The 15,708-nt window shown below is 42.1% G+C and overlaps 1 protein-coding gene across 10 annotated transcripts in view; it reads left to right on the top strand.

Moving 5' to 3' along the window:
• Nucleotides 1-444: 444 nt before the first annotated feature.
• map7d3 (MAP7 domain containing 3) overlaps nt 445-15,708 on the top strand; it is a 28,397-nt gene continuing 13,133 nt past the window's right edge. For 2 of the 10 annotated variants that reach the window (XM_029441169.1, XM_029441168.1), the window contains exons 1-10: nt 445-595; nt 7,732-7,833; nt 8,179-8,259; nt 8,382-8,545; nt 8,763-8,874; nt 9,932-10,015; nt 10,783-10,890; nt 11,668-11,769; nt 12,177-12,275; nt 14,218-14,343. In XM_029441169.1, the coding sequence (XP_029297029.1) occupies nt 550-595; nt 7,732-7,833; nt 8,179-8,259; nt 8,382-8,545; nt 8,763-8,874; nt 9,932-10,015; nt 10,783-10,890; nt 11,668-11,769; nt 12,177-12,275; nt 14,218-14,343 (1,024 nt within the window). In that variant the 5' untranslated portion in view covers nt 445-549. The remainder of the gene's footprint in view (nt 596-7,731; nt 7,834-8,178; nt 8,260-8,381; nt 8,546-8,762; nt 8,875-9,931; nt 10,016-10,782; nt 10,891-11,667; nt 11,770-12,176; nt 12,276-14,217; nt 14,344-15,708) is intronic. The other 8 variants (XM_029441172.1, XM_029441171.1, XM_029441176.1 and 5 more) reach the window with 6 other exon arrangements.

Raw genomic sequence — 15,708 nt, 5'->3', positions numbered from 1 at the left:
GCATTTCTGTTTACCAAACTACCCAACAGCATATAAAGCAGTTAAAATTACATCTGCTGCAATAAAATGCAAAATACACATTAACGCATCAGTACTATTAATCCAAAAACATCATATATAATAGTAAAACACTTTACTGCACAATGAATACTTATATTTTTCATACTTTCAGTGCATAAGGTTTTGAATGCAGGATGTGTACTTGTAGTGGAGCATCTCTACAATGTGTAGTACTTTTACTGAAGTAAACTGCACCACTGCTGATTTAAAACACTGTTTATTTTGTATTTAAATTACAGGCTATGGGATTGTTTTTGAAAAACATTTTTAATAACAGAAGATATTTGAGAACTTTCTATTCACACAGCAGCATTTTTAAAGGCTTAGTTCCTCCGCGCTTTGTTGGTTTACGGGAATCGGTCAGAGTGAGATCTCGTCACGTGTCACACTATCTTTGATGTCCACGTCCCCGTGGTGTCCGAGTCCTACCGGCTGCGATGTGTTACGCGCCCCTGCTTTAGAAAAAACAGAGAAGGAAACTTCATAGAAATGGCGGAGGGTACAACGACTCTCAAAGGCTTGCGAGCCCAAATGGGTAAGAAACATCTTGGCAGTCGTGGTTATTTGTTGTCCCAGTTGTGTCTTACAATGTACTAATCACTTTATGATGTTTGCCGGCAACTGCCGCCGCTAACCGGGTTATTTGAACGCGTTGTAACGCAACCAGCTTGTCTTGGCTAGTAACGTTAGCTCGCTGTCCGGTTATCTGCTCACAATGGATGCGGGAAAATCAGTAAAAGTTGGATTGGTTGTACCCATCCTAGCCTGATACCTGTAGTGTGTAGTGATAAGTTAGCTAAACGAGCTAACTTGTAGTTAACGTCAGCTAAAGTTAGCGTTGTTTTGTGTAGCCGGTTTTGAGAGCCGGTTGACGTATCACGACTTTACTTGTCTGGCGCCTAGCTCACCTAGCTGTGCTTTAGCTTTGCTTTACCGCATTTTAATCACGTTATTGAACAAACTGCTGCTGTGTGGATACATTAGACGACATGGACACACTGTAAATGCTTCGTGAACTAAGCTAACTGCGTTGTAACTGACATCGGTCAGCAGGTTAGATAACGTTGTTGCTCATCACTTGGGGATTATTGTCAAAAGTGATCATCTGCTAACCCCATCAGGAAGAGTTCAGGAAGCGCCTTTCTGTTGCTAGTTGACAGCGATGTGAGTTGATGCCTACAGGAGCAACTTTCTAACAGCCACAGACCAGCCGGTTCACAGTACATCAACAGTTTTGTATTTTCCTGCTCAAAACTCCTTATCTTTTACAAAAGTGGTCTGTTTGCCTCTATATCCATTGGACAGTTATGTTTATTTGTTGACATATGGCCTAACCCCCTCCATTCCCCGGGGAGGGTAACTACAACAATGTCTGACCTGAATTTGAGATAAAGCTGGGGTGTCAGACACTGTCAGAAACACAGCTCTGATAAGAGAATAAGGCTGCATACCTTTTCTTTCTTTTTTTAAATAGCATTGAGTGATAATAAAGGAGTTTTGGTTGCAGCAGCAGCCATATGACAGCTCTGTTAAGCGAAAGGCACATTGCTTTTTTTGTTGTTGTAAATAGTACTATATAGGCCAACTCCAGCAGGAAAGTATCTATCAATGCTTCCTATCCATGCTTCAGCTGGCCCCTTCCAGGCCTAGACATGGATGTTTACTGTGTCTGCATCTGTGGCATGAATGCCCAGTTTGTTATGATTCGAGCTGCAGTTGGGCTGACACTTTTTTTTAGTGTTTTAGGGTAAGAGGGAGTATTCTGCATACCCAGTGTGGGTGTAGGCATGTTTTACTTCTGGCTGGACCGTATTTAGTCCATATTCTTCCTGTTTACCTTAACATTTCCATTCAATACTTTCAATTTGGAATTTGCACCCACCCAGTTCTGTGGTTTTATGGAAATATCCCCAATATTTAGAGTGATGTGAAATGTAGGAATCCTTGCACTGCGAGGAATAAAAGGATGTCATTTTGCTCGGCCTTCAGTCGGAGCAGAAGACTGACGATAATGCAATAATGCTAGGAATCTAGCTCGTGTGCATGGTCATTTCCACAAGAATGTGAGCAAGGTTAACATCTACCCTGCTATTATGGAAGGAGATCACACTACTGCAAGTCGCACTGCAGGCAAGGCTATCCTGATCCTGGCTCAGCAGTTGCTGCTGCAGAATTAAAAGCATGAGAAGTATTTCTGAACTGGTCAGATTTAACCAAAGGAAGAAATGGACCAGCCTCATTTTCAGTGTGGAGCTTCTTGGAGCTGTCCACTTAGCTTTGCACTTCTAGCTCAAATGCCCCACCTCCATTTGTAAGTCAACTTTTTACAATTGTCTGACGGGATGCGTTACAGTATGTGTGCAAGATTTGAATAACAAAACATGGTCATTTGTATATGCTATAACTAAGGTCAGTCTATCGTTTCACATCGGAAAAGACTTTCATGCACATACACAACCACCCTGACAACCTCTCCTGGACATTTGGGGTTTTAGATAAATTCCCATTTGCAACCAGTTCCAAGTTATTCAAATATTGAAAGTCAATTTCTCTGTCGATGTTTGAGATATTGTTAACAAAGACAACAACTGTCATTGAGGCATGGAGTTAAAGTTTGATTTAATGCGGTAACATGTGACAGTATTTGTCACAACATGTTGGATGTTTGGTTTGGCACTTTTAGTTCTAACTTGTTAAATAACTAATACACCAATAAAGTCTAATTACAGTCTACCTTTTGGGATCTAACTAATAACTCCAGAATACTTGCAATGTATTAATATCTCTATTTTAGCCTCCATGCCCATCCACACAAGAGAATATGGTCCACCAGGAAGAGGAGACTCCCTAGGAAACTGGGATGTGTCATCGTTATCCTGCCTGTCCTGCAAATAGCCAAGGCTTACCTTTGCATGAACAGGTCCTGTGTAATCCCATAGAAGATCTGCTGTGTTTGTGAGTGCCGTGCATGTGTGTGTGTGCACTTGTGAGCGTGCATCAGCAGTGTTATCTGAGAACCTGAAATCTTGACCCAGCGATGGGAAGCTCTGTGTGCCATAGATGGCCAAGATCATGGTCATTTGGCCATTGAATTAGGCTGTTATAGTTAGGATATAGGTTGGAGTTGAAAATCCCTATGTACTTTGAGCACTCAGTGGCAAATGGCTGTCCACCCTTGCATTAAGCAGCACCGACACTTCCTGTGCGACAAGCTACTTAATTGCACCACGCAGCAGGGCTCATTATAGGCTGCTGAAGAGTGACAGGAGAGAGCCCTAACCCTCTATTGCTTTCCAACTATACCAACATGGTCTCTGTGACAGAGCCTGACAAATATGTCCAACGATGCTTGTTATTTAGAGAACTAGAATCCATGTTGGCATTTGACTAGAAGTGTTATGATGTAATGCAGACAGGCCTGTTTCCTGTTAAGTGTTTTTTTTTTTCTGGCCTGCAGAGCCGGGTCATCACCAATCCCCCTGGTGGCCTTCACTCCTGCCATTATAACTCAGTGGCCTGAAGGTTAAACCACATCAAATCAATATGTATAGGCACATGTGGTGCACTCAACATGTTGTCAGGATCACTATAGCTGTACAAATGTATTTTCAATATACTGTATGTGACCATATTAATCAGGATTAATCACTTACTAAATCATGACTAAAATTCATCACATTAAACTACATGATGATTTTTTTTTGATGACCACATGATTATTATTGGATCTTTAACTCCCCACTCCTTTAACTGCCCACATATACATATACATGATTGATTGTCTAGCTCTGATAATGCCATTGATCAGCCTGGTGTATGATAAGTGGCCAGGTTAATTACTAGTTGTTTTGTCCCTCCAACTTATTGAAGGGTTTAGCTGTGTCTGTCGATGCAGCAGCAGTGATTTATGTTAATGCATGCAAATCTCCTTAGTGACGATAGCGGGATGAGAGACAGCTCCTCCGATTGGCTCTTTCCATTTCTATGAGCACACCTGGCTCTCTTGAGGTCTGTTGGGAAAACAGGATCTCTTCACCCATCTCATTTAGGCATTTTAATCAACACATGAATGTGTGCGTCAGTGGAGAGTTCATTTTCTTTAAATGTTGTTTCCCGAGATCCTGTGTCCTTATATTGCACTTATGTTGAACAGTAAGTTCAGTGGTTAGGTACATCCTCTGTGGTTGTGGAAATTCAGTAAAACAGTCCACAATGTTTGTGACAGAATTGCTCAATAAGCTGGATATTACTGAAGATGATTTCATGCATGAGTAGTCTCCTCAAGAAAGAGTCAGCATGGTTTTGGCTAAGCAGTTGTTTCCTCCTCAGTCCTTTTGCTGTCCTGTCTGATTCTACTTCCCTCTAAAGACCAGAGAAGCTGAGCTGCCTCTTCATAGATTTGACCATAACTCCACCGATTATTGATATTGATTGATTATTGTTGATATATTGTATATTGTACAGTCTAACTAAGTAATTGTTGCTAGTAAGTTGACACATTAGTCTGAGTAAGCGTTCAAAGCTTTACCGACCTGTTCTCTCTATTTGTTGAGCTACGTCCGTGTCTACTGTGATACAGGCCTAACAATGGTGGAGAAGCTTTTTATCCATCCTGAACTGCTGTGTGTATCACTTAGCAACCGTTACCATGCAACACAGATCACTTGGCATTTATTTAATGAATCTTTTTTTACCTTTTTTATATGAAGGTGCAGAGAAACAGGGAATGTTTGGTAAAAGACTTGAGTAATGATTATGTGCTGGGTTTTCTGCACAACTGGTCCCTGAGCCATGAAGATACAATAGCTGAGCATCTTTGTATGTCCCTCTGCCGCACCCCCCACTGCAATTGCTCTGCGCCCCCCACTTTGGGAACCACTGTGCTAACCTATACTGTCTGCTAAACATAAAATGTTTGCTTATGTGGTCAGTGTATTCTTTGTGGTATTGTATGATTCCCACACCAGTGTTTCCCCTACCATTGTCTTGGAGGGGCGCTGTGCCTCCCCATCGGAACCCCGCGCCCCCCCCCCCCCCTGAAATTCAAAAGGTGTTTTCTTTTTTAGTTTTAGTTTTTTGTGGATTTCTTTAAAATAAATATATATATTCACAACTCACTTTTCACACTGAACAGGTGCTCTTGTATTAAATAAAGTAAACGCTCGTGTTATTTATCTAATTTATGTGCACGTTTCAGTGTTTACAGAGTTGCTTTGCACATTCACTCCTCCGCTGTTTTGCAAAGGGCGGGGCATCGCTCCCGACGCACACACACACGTACACCTACAGTCAGAGATAGAGCAGAATACAGATAATCAGAGCATGATTACTTACCCTGTCAGCTCCAGCTAACTCTGAGAGCTAGTTTTTTTACAGCTTTCTTTATTGATAAATCTTTAAGCATAATCCATAGTGAACAAATGTTATCTCTCAATGTGTCTGTGTTACTTCATGTAAGAAGGACTCTTTGTCTCCTCTGCCTTCCAGAGAGCAACGTAGGAGAGTGTACATTTCCATACAGACAGGACATGCACACCACGCTGTACTCTGAGAAACCATGGTCAGCGCCTGTGGCGGACACAGCATGAATGTTTTCCATACACTATAGACCGCACGGTAAAAGGTATCACGTACTTCGAGGACATCCAATCAGTGCTTTCATGTAACGAATTCACTGTGCCTCCTTCTTTTGTAGACAAATGTCTAAGGCTGCACTTCCTATAGCTGCCTTCCTGTGATTCACTGCTGGAACGTGTTTGATGTGAAGCTGCAGAGAATCTTAATGATTTTTCCAATTAGGGGTGGGAGAGGTTACAATATTTCTGGTAAACTATGAATTTGCCTACCATCAGTTGTATCACAATATTTATCTATGTTGCGAAATGACATAAACCCACCCCTATTTCAGATACTACTGTACTAATGGCAAAGAAGAGCAGATGTGAATACAGTGGCTGCTTTATGTTGGAAAGGCAGAACAGGAATTGAAAAGAGAAGAACAAAAGTACAGGAGTTGTTAGTTTGGTTATCCACTGCTTGGAAGCGCATCATGACTCAGCACTTCATGTCACAAGCAATGGAAATGTTCCATTTCTTATCTTGACAACCCTCCGAAAGATGAGGGCGATGCAGTACTTAAGTGTTTTAAGTTCATTTGGTCAACATTGGCTTGGCTGTTCTGTGACACTACACCCGACAAATCAGTGCGGTTTTCATGTTGACGAGCAAATCTAATCTTTTATATATTATTTTCCACATTAACTATGTCATTGATGACCTCATTTTTGATGTTCTTCATCCAATTGAGTCAGTTATGCTGGTGTTTTTGCCTTTTGCAATTACTACAAATTGCACACACTACGACTGATCATTTACCAAAGCATACCTTCCAGACAGTCCTTACTTTGATTAATTTAGGTGAAGTACAGTATGAATAAAGCAGGTGAATTTATGTAATTTCAGCAATTTACTCTCAAAACTCACCTGTCAGAACTTACTAAACAGTTTGAACCTTATTACCACAAAACGTATGTCGGTGGTGATGTAAAGAACATGTGATTTGTAGTACCATAAACAGACTTAAACCTGTAGAAGCAGTCTGGTCTTTTTGAAGAGAAGGGATTACATAATAAATATAGATGTAATGATGATCACAGAAAGTTTCCTGTCGCAATCACTAGTTTTAATGGTTCTAAGCTACAGTAGAGTGTTATTGTGGTGGTGATGGAGACGGTGAGAGACTTTCAGAACACAGTTAGAAGTGTTCACCAGTAATGTGAATATCACATGACTGACCATCATTTGTCTCTCTGTCAGCAGTTCTGTAATGCTGAATACACACCGACACAAAAGGAAAGAGACTGGAGAAAAGGCTGATACCACAGTGCATAAAGCTCAATCACGTCCTCACTGTTTCCTTCCTTCCTGCCCCTGTATCTCCTAATCGTGATTGTTCTTGTTAATAGTTTTGTTAGAGGAGCATGCTATTGATCCCTTGTTCGTCTGGATGGGAAAGTTCATAAATTGGCCACTCTAAAAGCATATTCGTAACGTTGCTCGATAGTCTTCGGGGACTGTATTGCAGCAAAACAACACGTGGCCTACTGCATACATGCACAGCACTGGCATTTTGTGTCTGTGGTGTGAGAAATCCCGTTCCAGACAAAAACAGTTCAAATTGGAAATTAAAACTTCTGCAAGCATGACATGACATTTCTCCCATTATGATTTTTTTCATTAAATGTTTATATTTTAGGGAGTATTTATGATTGTAATGTTGTACACCCCTGGTCATATTCGCTGTATACCAGGAAGCTCACAAGGGTTTGATTCCAGACATGTTTCTCACAGCAGCCCATCCCTCCGAGCTGGTCACAGAAAGCAGTGTATGGCTGGCTACAGGGTTGACCATGAGCGGGGGGGGGTTATGTCAGATTTCTGAATAGCTGGATTGTTCTGTAGTTTCAAATCCGTTGGATCTGTCTAGAACTAGCATTCCTATGGAAAACAAAGGACAGGGAAAAACGGCTGATTTAAACTTGATTTGTTTGGAGAACCCAAAGCAATTTTGTTTCCTAGATATTATTTGATACCTCTGCTTTGCCATGACATGATGTGACTCGATTTCCCTGTGTGTAAACTGTGGGTGTCTGTGTGCTTTCCTACATGCAGCTGCAGCTGCACAGGCACAAGCCGAGGAGCGGCGTAGCCTGTCAGAAAACAGCCCAGGACCTACAACCAACCCACCAGCTAAACCTCAGGGGAGTAGGCCAGGTAAATGACACCACACAGTGACACAGAAACAGACCGGTTCCCACAGATACTGCCCTGTCACCGCTTTATTGTATTCCATAATCCGAACCATTAGATGCAACACAATCCACTTCCAGCAGCCTGTCAGTGTAACTTACTGCAGGTAAACCTAAGCCATCATCTTATTACTGTAACAGTTGACAAAGCTCATTAATGACAGTCACATGCACACATCTGCTTGCCAGATTCAAAGCCGTTAGTAACTCTATGCTGCATTGTAATCCCCACCCTCCTTTTGTTCTCTGAATATGCGTTGCTGATATGTTTTACCTTTTTAACCACATATACACATGTATGTGTTTGCAGTCATCGACGGTGCCGCACTTAGAATAGACGACCGACTGCGAGTGGCAAAAGAGAGACGAGAGGAGGCAGAGAGACAACAGGGTAAGAGGGGCGATCCCACTTTCTGTGTGAAATTATTTTAGCCTAAAAAAAAAAAACCCATACTAAAATAAAATACTTTTTTTCTCCCTGCATGCACGTACATACGTTATATGTGCGGGCAGGTTTGCGAGACTCTCAGATCATGGAGCGGGAGCGCAAGGCCAAGATGCAAGTGGAGCGTCAGTTGGAGGAACGTCAGAAAAAGGTGGATGAACAGCGAAAAAAGGAGGAGCAGAAAAGATTGGCTGTGGAGGAGAAGAGGAAGCAGAAACAGGAAGAGGAAAAGGTAGCTGCAGCTGACTAAAATAATTACATTTACATAGAAACGCAGCTTTATGTTGCACGGTTTCCTTTCATATCATTTGTAAAAGGAGAGCAAGAGAATTTAGAATAATGACAAAGCCACGCAGGTCTTGTCCTCTCTGCTTCTGGCTTAGGGATCGATATTGCTCTGCTGTAAATGACTTGCATTTGTCTCTTCATCTGCCCCTGTAACGCTGCAGGAGCACTACGAGGCAGTGATGCGGCGGACATTGGAGCGTAGTCAGCGAGTGGAGCAGAGGCAGAAGAGATGGTCCTGGGGAGGACTGTCCACAGACTCTGATGGACGAACAGGTAGAGGCCCTTTCTTTTAAAAGTTCACCTTTTTCTTTTCTGTTCTAACTTCACTCGCCATGGTGCATCAGAGAGCCAGTTAGGATACACCAAACGCTCCGCACTTCTTTAATACTAGACAGGAAAGTTGTCAAGTTAACAATGTGGTTTATGTTTCAACACTGTCGGGATTAAATCCAGCCACGACGTGCCTAAAATAATTAAAAAACTATTTGTATTGCCAGCAACTGATGCCAGGTAACGCCTCTTAGCTGTCTTATGGTAAATGTGTTCTCAAACGGGTGTTGATACGCATGACACACGGTCAAATGTGGCTATTCACAGGTGACTGTCTTTGTTTAACCACATATAAACCGGGGAGCTATGCATGATGATACATTTGGCTGCCATATTCATGCTTTTGTGTTAAATCTTTAATTCATTTTTCATGGGGCAGCAGCAGCTATAATAAAGCCTTGTTTTATTATCATCGCTAATGCTATAGAGATACTTTTCAACTTAATGGCTCCAGAGCTGAACCCCCCCCAGTTACATGCTCTCTAATCACACTGTTAAAGTGGAGAGCCTTCAACAATCTCATTTATGGAATCAGATCTTGCGAACAGTACGGTCAGATATTTGTTAGCTGTCAGTAATTATGCAAGCCTTGTTTTGTCATGCAGTAATACAATCCAATTTTATCACGCAGATCTGAGGATGTAATGTAAATGACAACTAGTTTGTCACGCTCTCACTCTCACAACACTACATGCATGTGATATCACTTGCTCCCGCTGTACAATCACTCCCACAGTTTTCATTTTGTTTGTAACTCTGAAATATACGGGTAATTTAAATGTAACTTTGTCTTGTGTTTTTGAGTTACCAACTGATGACTCTTTGGTGCCACAGTGGTAAATACTCAGGTCAGTATATGTTGTGCTTTAGGCTCTGGTTGTGAAGCAAAGGCTGATGGCTAACAGCCAGGCTTCACCTCTTCTCTCTTTCCTTGTATGAAGGATGTGCCTCAGCATCTTGTATTTTATCGCTCCTCTCTGAGAGCTGTCTTTTCCCACAGGAGACTCTGACGCCGGCGCCTCATCTCCAGTAACTATAGTTATCTCCCCTGCCTCGCCAGACAAGCCTCCAAGGAGTCGACAAGGTTTTGTTTGTTGATAATATGCCCACCAATGTAGCAACACAGCATGGACTGGCACTCTAGATATCTTGGTTACCTACTACGCTTCCCACCAAACCCCCCCCCCACCCCCCACCCCCACCTCACCAACCCCCCCACCTGCAGTCTAACTGGCAGCTTTTCACTAACAGTTTTTGTATGGGTGGCCTGTGTTCTGAATGTGCCTTTTGCTGGGTGAATAGCTGGAAGTGAAACTTTAGGTTTTTTCACTCACTCACACTGTCGACCACTTCCGGGTCACGTGGGCGACTTTGCATGGAAGTCCAGTGGAATGGCACACACACACCAAAAAAACTGGACTAATATCGCCTCTGGATTCTCTGGCACGGGTCATGTAATGTTGGTGATGCTCCTCTCTTTGGAGTGGTCAAACATAAGAATCTGTTGTTTACTAACCACCATGCTTGACTCTAAAACCACAACAACTTTGTTATGGTTTGTCAAAAATGTACATTGTCGCGTTAAACATGATATTTTCCAGCAAATTCATGCTGTATATCATGTGTTTTGCTAAGTGTGTGTCACTGCATTAGTAGCAGATTAGATATTAATAGGGGTAGTGTTTATTTTAGGTATAGTAATGAAGCAGCATATCACCCGTTGCATATTAGGGTTATTAGGATCTTGCAGAACCTTGTACTCCCTTGTGTGCATCCAAATGCCCTCCCCCATTGGCTAACTTCCAGTGTAAACCCCGCCTCCCTTGTCTGTCTCTCCTCCTCCCTTTATAGTGGACAAGCGCTCCACATCCACCATGAACCTGAAACAGCTGTCCGAGGCTGGCATCAGCAAACGCCTATCCTCCTCCTCTGCCACCCTTATAAAATCTCCTGACAAAAGTAAGTCTCCTCTCTTCCCTCCCTCCTTCCCCTTCCCTCCCTTCCTTATTTGCTCCTTCCCTCCCTCCCTCCCTCCCTCCCTCCCTCCTTCCTTGCAGTCATGTTCTGTGTCTTAACCAAAGTAGTATGGTCCACAGTCTAACAGTCTTGTTATCAGCCGAGTGTATGTGTCTTTTGTGATGATTAATGTACTGAGTTCTACCCGATGACAAACTAGATTATCTGGGACAAACCCACTTTCTCTTCCAACTCTTACAGTGGAGTGAACTCTGACCCCTGTGCTCTCCATGTCCAGGGTTTTACACACAGGCTCACTGGAGCATTGACAGACTGGTAAAAACAAAATTGCCTTAGCTCTCTGCTTCCTTCTAATGATAAAGTAGCCTCTCAATCCATTCACTACGCAGCTCTATGAAGCACTGAATCACATGTTCAGAATCAGAAGGGGGGGGCCCCAAGCACTGGTGATTCATTAATAAATATGCACATAGTGGTATAGTCACAATTTTCCTCAGCATATTTTGATTCACAAAAAGTCTTATTTGATTTCTGTTGAAAAAAAGAATCAGCACAACCAGTTGATTCATATTTCTCCACAGCTTCACTCCATGTGTGTCTTTCTGTTGATTTCTCTATCCCTCTCAACTTGTTTAATATTTCAGCTTTTCCATTCCTAGGTCTGTGACTATATTCTAAAAAACGTCTGAGAGACTTTGTACCATTCACAAGAGAGCGCTGTGTAAATTCACCATTGGGTGTTTCATCATTGTCTCTCAGGTGTTAAGCAGAGGAGCTCGTCTTGTAACCGGTTGCCTAGCAATGGCAACGCTACTCAGGCCAGTAAGGAAGACGCCAAAAAGCTTCAGGTGGAACAGACAGGTGCCAAAGATCCCCTCTCCACCCTCCACTATGCTTTCATAACAAAGATGGTGTACAGTGCACAATTTAGCAAACCACCACAGGTCCCTTTTTATGAAGTATCTCCGTCCCAGCTATGACAACCACATAGCAAGCTGACTTTGTACATGCTAATAGTTTAAACACACACAGCTTTTAATACTAATACAGGGAAGCTGCATCACGTCCTGAATTATTATCAGTTCCAACTCTCCTCTGTGTACTTGGGCATTGTCTATTTACACTTCACATCAGCTGCTGTCTGCCCCAGCCTGGTGACTCGCATAAGGCCAAATAAAGTGCACATGACTTGTAAACTGTCTTTGGGGATTCCTTGTTAACTCCTTTGCAGTGCCCGCTTGGCTGTAACTCCACTTTCATGTCCGTAGGCCGTTCCGTCAAGAAGAGAAGTTCCTCCCTCACACGAGTAAGTGTGGGCAGAGCACAGACCCCTGCCAAGCCTGATAAGGGGACAACGGATGATCAAGGTGGCTAGCATGAACAATCGGCAATCATTTTTTTCTCACGCCCCTGTCTGCATCACTCAGGCGCAACTCTTTTTGAATAACAAAGCATGTTGCTATGATGTTAACGGCTTGCTCATTCTGAATTGACTCTGTTTTTAGAACCTTATCAACGCCGTCGGTTTACTAAGAGGTTTCGGGGCTAACACATTTCAGTGTCATCAGCTTTATGGCTCTATATAAAAGGGCCGACTCGTCTTTCGATATGTTCCTTCTGTCCATGTTCTCTCTAATTAAGTCTTGCTCACTGACTGCTGAATTACCCCCAGGCCCGTTGCTAATCCTCTCTAAACTGTGTGTGTGTGTGTGATTTACTGGGAACACTGGGCTCGTTCCATGTATGCCTTAACCTTTCTGCTGTCTTAACCTACCAAATCCTGTGCGCTGCCATGTTTCTCACTGACGGCTTATCTTTTGTTAACCTTTTTTTCTTTTTTTTTTTTTTTTTTTATTGTTTTCTCTCAAAGTGACAACCCAGGAATGGTTTTGTTGTGTGCCGTGTCTGCACTAACACAGTGTATTGTTTTGTTGTCACAAAGTGTTGATTGTTTCCTCCATCCAAGATGACGTCATAGCTGGATTTCAGCCACTAGGCTCGTGCTTCAGCGTGGTGTGTGTCAGTGCCATCCCACCATAGCACCCCCAGAGCACAGAAATAACCACAGCAACTCACTGCAGTCTGTGTATCGCCATTAACCACCAATGCTTTTGTTTGTCCTATAGCCATGTCAGCATTTGTGGAGATGATCAGGTGTAAAAATGTTCCTGTTCTGTTTACATGTTTGTTCGGTGTGCTTAAACTAGACATTAATACAACATCATCATTCATACTGACTTATCATTTGCAACCAAAAAAAAAAGGTTTTCCTTAAAATTACCTAACCCAAAAAGCTCCCCACACATAAAACATAACCTTTACTAGAACGCTATCTCAGACTAATAACCCAGATTGTTAATACCTGGGTGCAGAGCATCGAGCCGTGCTGCCGAGCTTCAAGGGCTAAAACTCAACAGCTAACAAACAAATCTGTCTGCAACAGATGTCTTCTCCGTAAGGGGCCTCAAAGAGAAGTGTGTGTGACTCTGTACTCTCCTTTATCAAGAGCTAGCATTAAGGAATGTGTTGACATCAACCCATCAACATTTTTAACTCTTCCTCTGGTATAATCTTTTACTTTGTAGCTTAGGTAGCAACGACGGACTGAATGGGGAATTGTTAATTATTTCATTTCATGGAAGCAAGAGCTCTTTGTTTCTGCTGTGAAATCAATGTCCACCATAGTGCTTCCATAACATGCTGACTATTGTAGGCTCCTTGTTTTAACGTACTTTATATTAACAATAGAAGGATTTGCACAGCAGAAGCTAAAAGAACTATTGCATGTCACTTGCCCTATCACTTTTAGGTTTGTTTCACTTCTCATCTTCCTACCCAATAGTATTCCTCTACTGTCTTTTTGAAGTTCACTAATGGATTGTTTTTTCCCCATCAGCACACCTCCCTCTACCTTTTTTTTTAGGGACCATTGATTTGACCTCATTGTCTACTTTGACTATTGTTTTGACTGATCTTCAGTTACCAGACAATCAGTCTTTGGTCTGTCTCAGCACTCTTCCATGGCGTCCTTTCCTTGACGACTATCCTCATTTAATTGAATATCACTGAAAGTTAACAGGATACAGCTGTTGATAAGGAGCCCATGTAAGATTATTGAGACATAACCTTTGGTTCTTAATGTTGATTATTTCCTGTTGGTTAAATCACATGGTGACCTTTCTAAACTTAATTGACCCCCCCCCTCCCTTTCCCTTCTTTGTTTTGCCTTCATCCCCCATTCTCATCCACTCTTTCCTTCTTGGCCTCTTTGTGTTCTCTGTTTTTTCGGGTGATTTTTTGGCCGTGTAGCTCGCAGGCCACTGGCCGGCACTGTGGACGGAGGGGTCCTTAGTCGCCTGCTCACCCCCACCCAGGCCTCACTAGCTAGGAGCAAGAGCGCCGCCGCCCTGTCAGCTGAAGGAACAGATGCTCCAGGTAACCTAGGAGACCCTGACAGAGAGGAAGGATAACTAGACAAAGACCCCGGTCCTCCCTACTTACCCTCATTCTATCAGTAGAAAGTCAGCCTTACTGCAGATCCTCCAGCTGTTGTAACACTCAAAGTGAATAGTTGCCTCTTAGTGGTGGAGTTCTAGAAGTCGCTGTTTTTAAGCCACTATTGTAAACAATCAGCTGTTTATGCTGTGTGTGTGTGTGTACAGTTATTATTTGCAGCAAAGTACGCTCATGTGAGAGAGCATAGTTACTCAGTAAACATTTACACACACACACACACACACACACACACACACGCACACACACACGTCCAGCTCTCATGCAATCTCAGATCTGACACAATTGGCTGTTGTGTGCTGAGCTGAGCTGAGCAGGTCTCACTTGGCCGGGAGCATTTCTCTGCATCTGAGGAGCCTCCGGGTCCATGCTGGGAGATTTGCTCTAAGCTGCTTACCTGTTGGTTCTTGTTACGTCAGAATGAGACTGTTGTGCTATTGCATGTGTTCTGATAGTGCTGGGGACTTCAGTACGCAGTGCTGAAATAGTAATTACTGGCATTTCCATAGTATGTATATATATGTATGTATATATATATATATATATATATATATGTATGTATATATATATGTATGTATATATGTATGTATATATATGTATATATGTATGTATATGTATGTATATATATATATATATATATATATATATATATATATATATATATATATATATATATATATATATATATATATATATATATATATATATATATATATATATATATATATATATATATATATATATATATATATATATATATATATGGGCTTGAAGTCCTACTATTACACTAAATTCATTCTGGCACTGGATTTTGAGCTGACATGTAGTAAAATAGGCTCTTAAGCCATGTAGGTGGGGTTTTGCGTCTCACCGGATGACTCGCATGCCTTACATTTTATTCTTTATGTGTTATGGTACTGTAGGAGTGAGCTACAGGAACCCATAATAAACCTCCTGACACACTGATGAATATTGCATTTTTCTTGTTAACTATTTATAAAAGTGATGGAAAGAACCACGCTGTAAAGCACAGACTCACTCCAAAGCAGCAACTGTATTTCCCGTGTTGGTTTTAGGCTGTGCTGTTTATTGACCAGCCATTACAAACCCATTAGCAGCTATAGATCTTCTGCTAAGTAGAGCCCCAGCAGAAACATGACGCATCCGTATTAGCAGCAGCATCGGTAGCCCATGGCAGGGTGAATTTCATAGTCACCATAGCAGCTCAGTGCAGAGTCAGAATGAATTATAAAACACATTTGTGAACAGGCTGTGGCAGGGAGAGTT

Source organism: Cottoperca gobio, chromosome 10 (assembly GCF_900634415.1).
Source record: "Cottoperca gobio chromosome 10, fCotGob3.1, whole genome shotgun sequence".
NCBI classification, from domain to species: Eukaryota; Metazoa; Chordata; class Actinopteri; order Perciformes; family Bovichtidae; genus Cottoperca; species Cottoperca gobio.
This window is presented reverse-complemented; position numbering and strand designations above follow the sequence as displayed.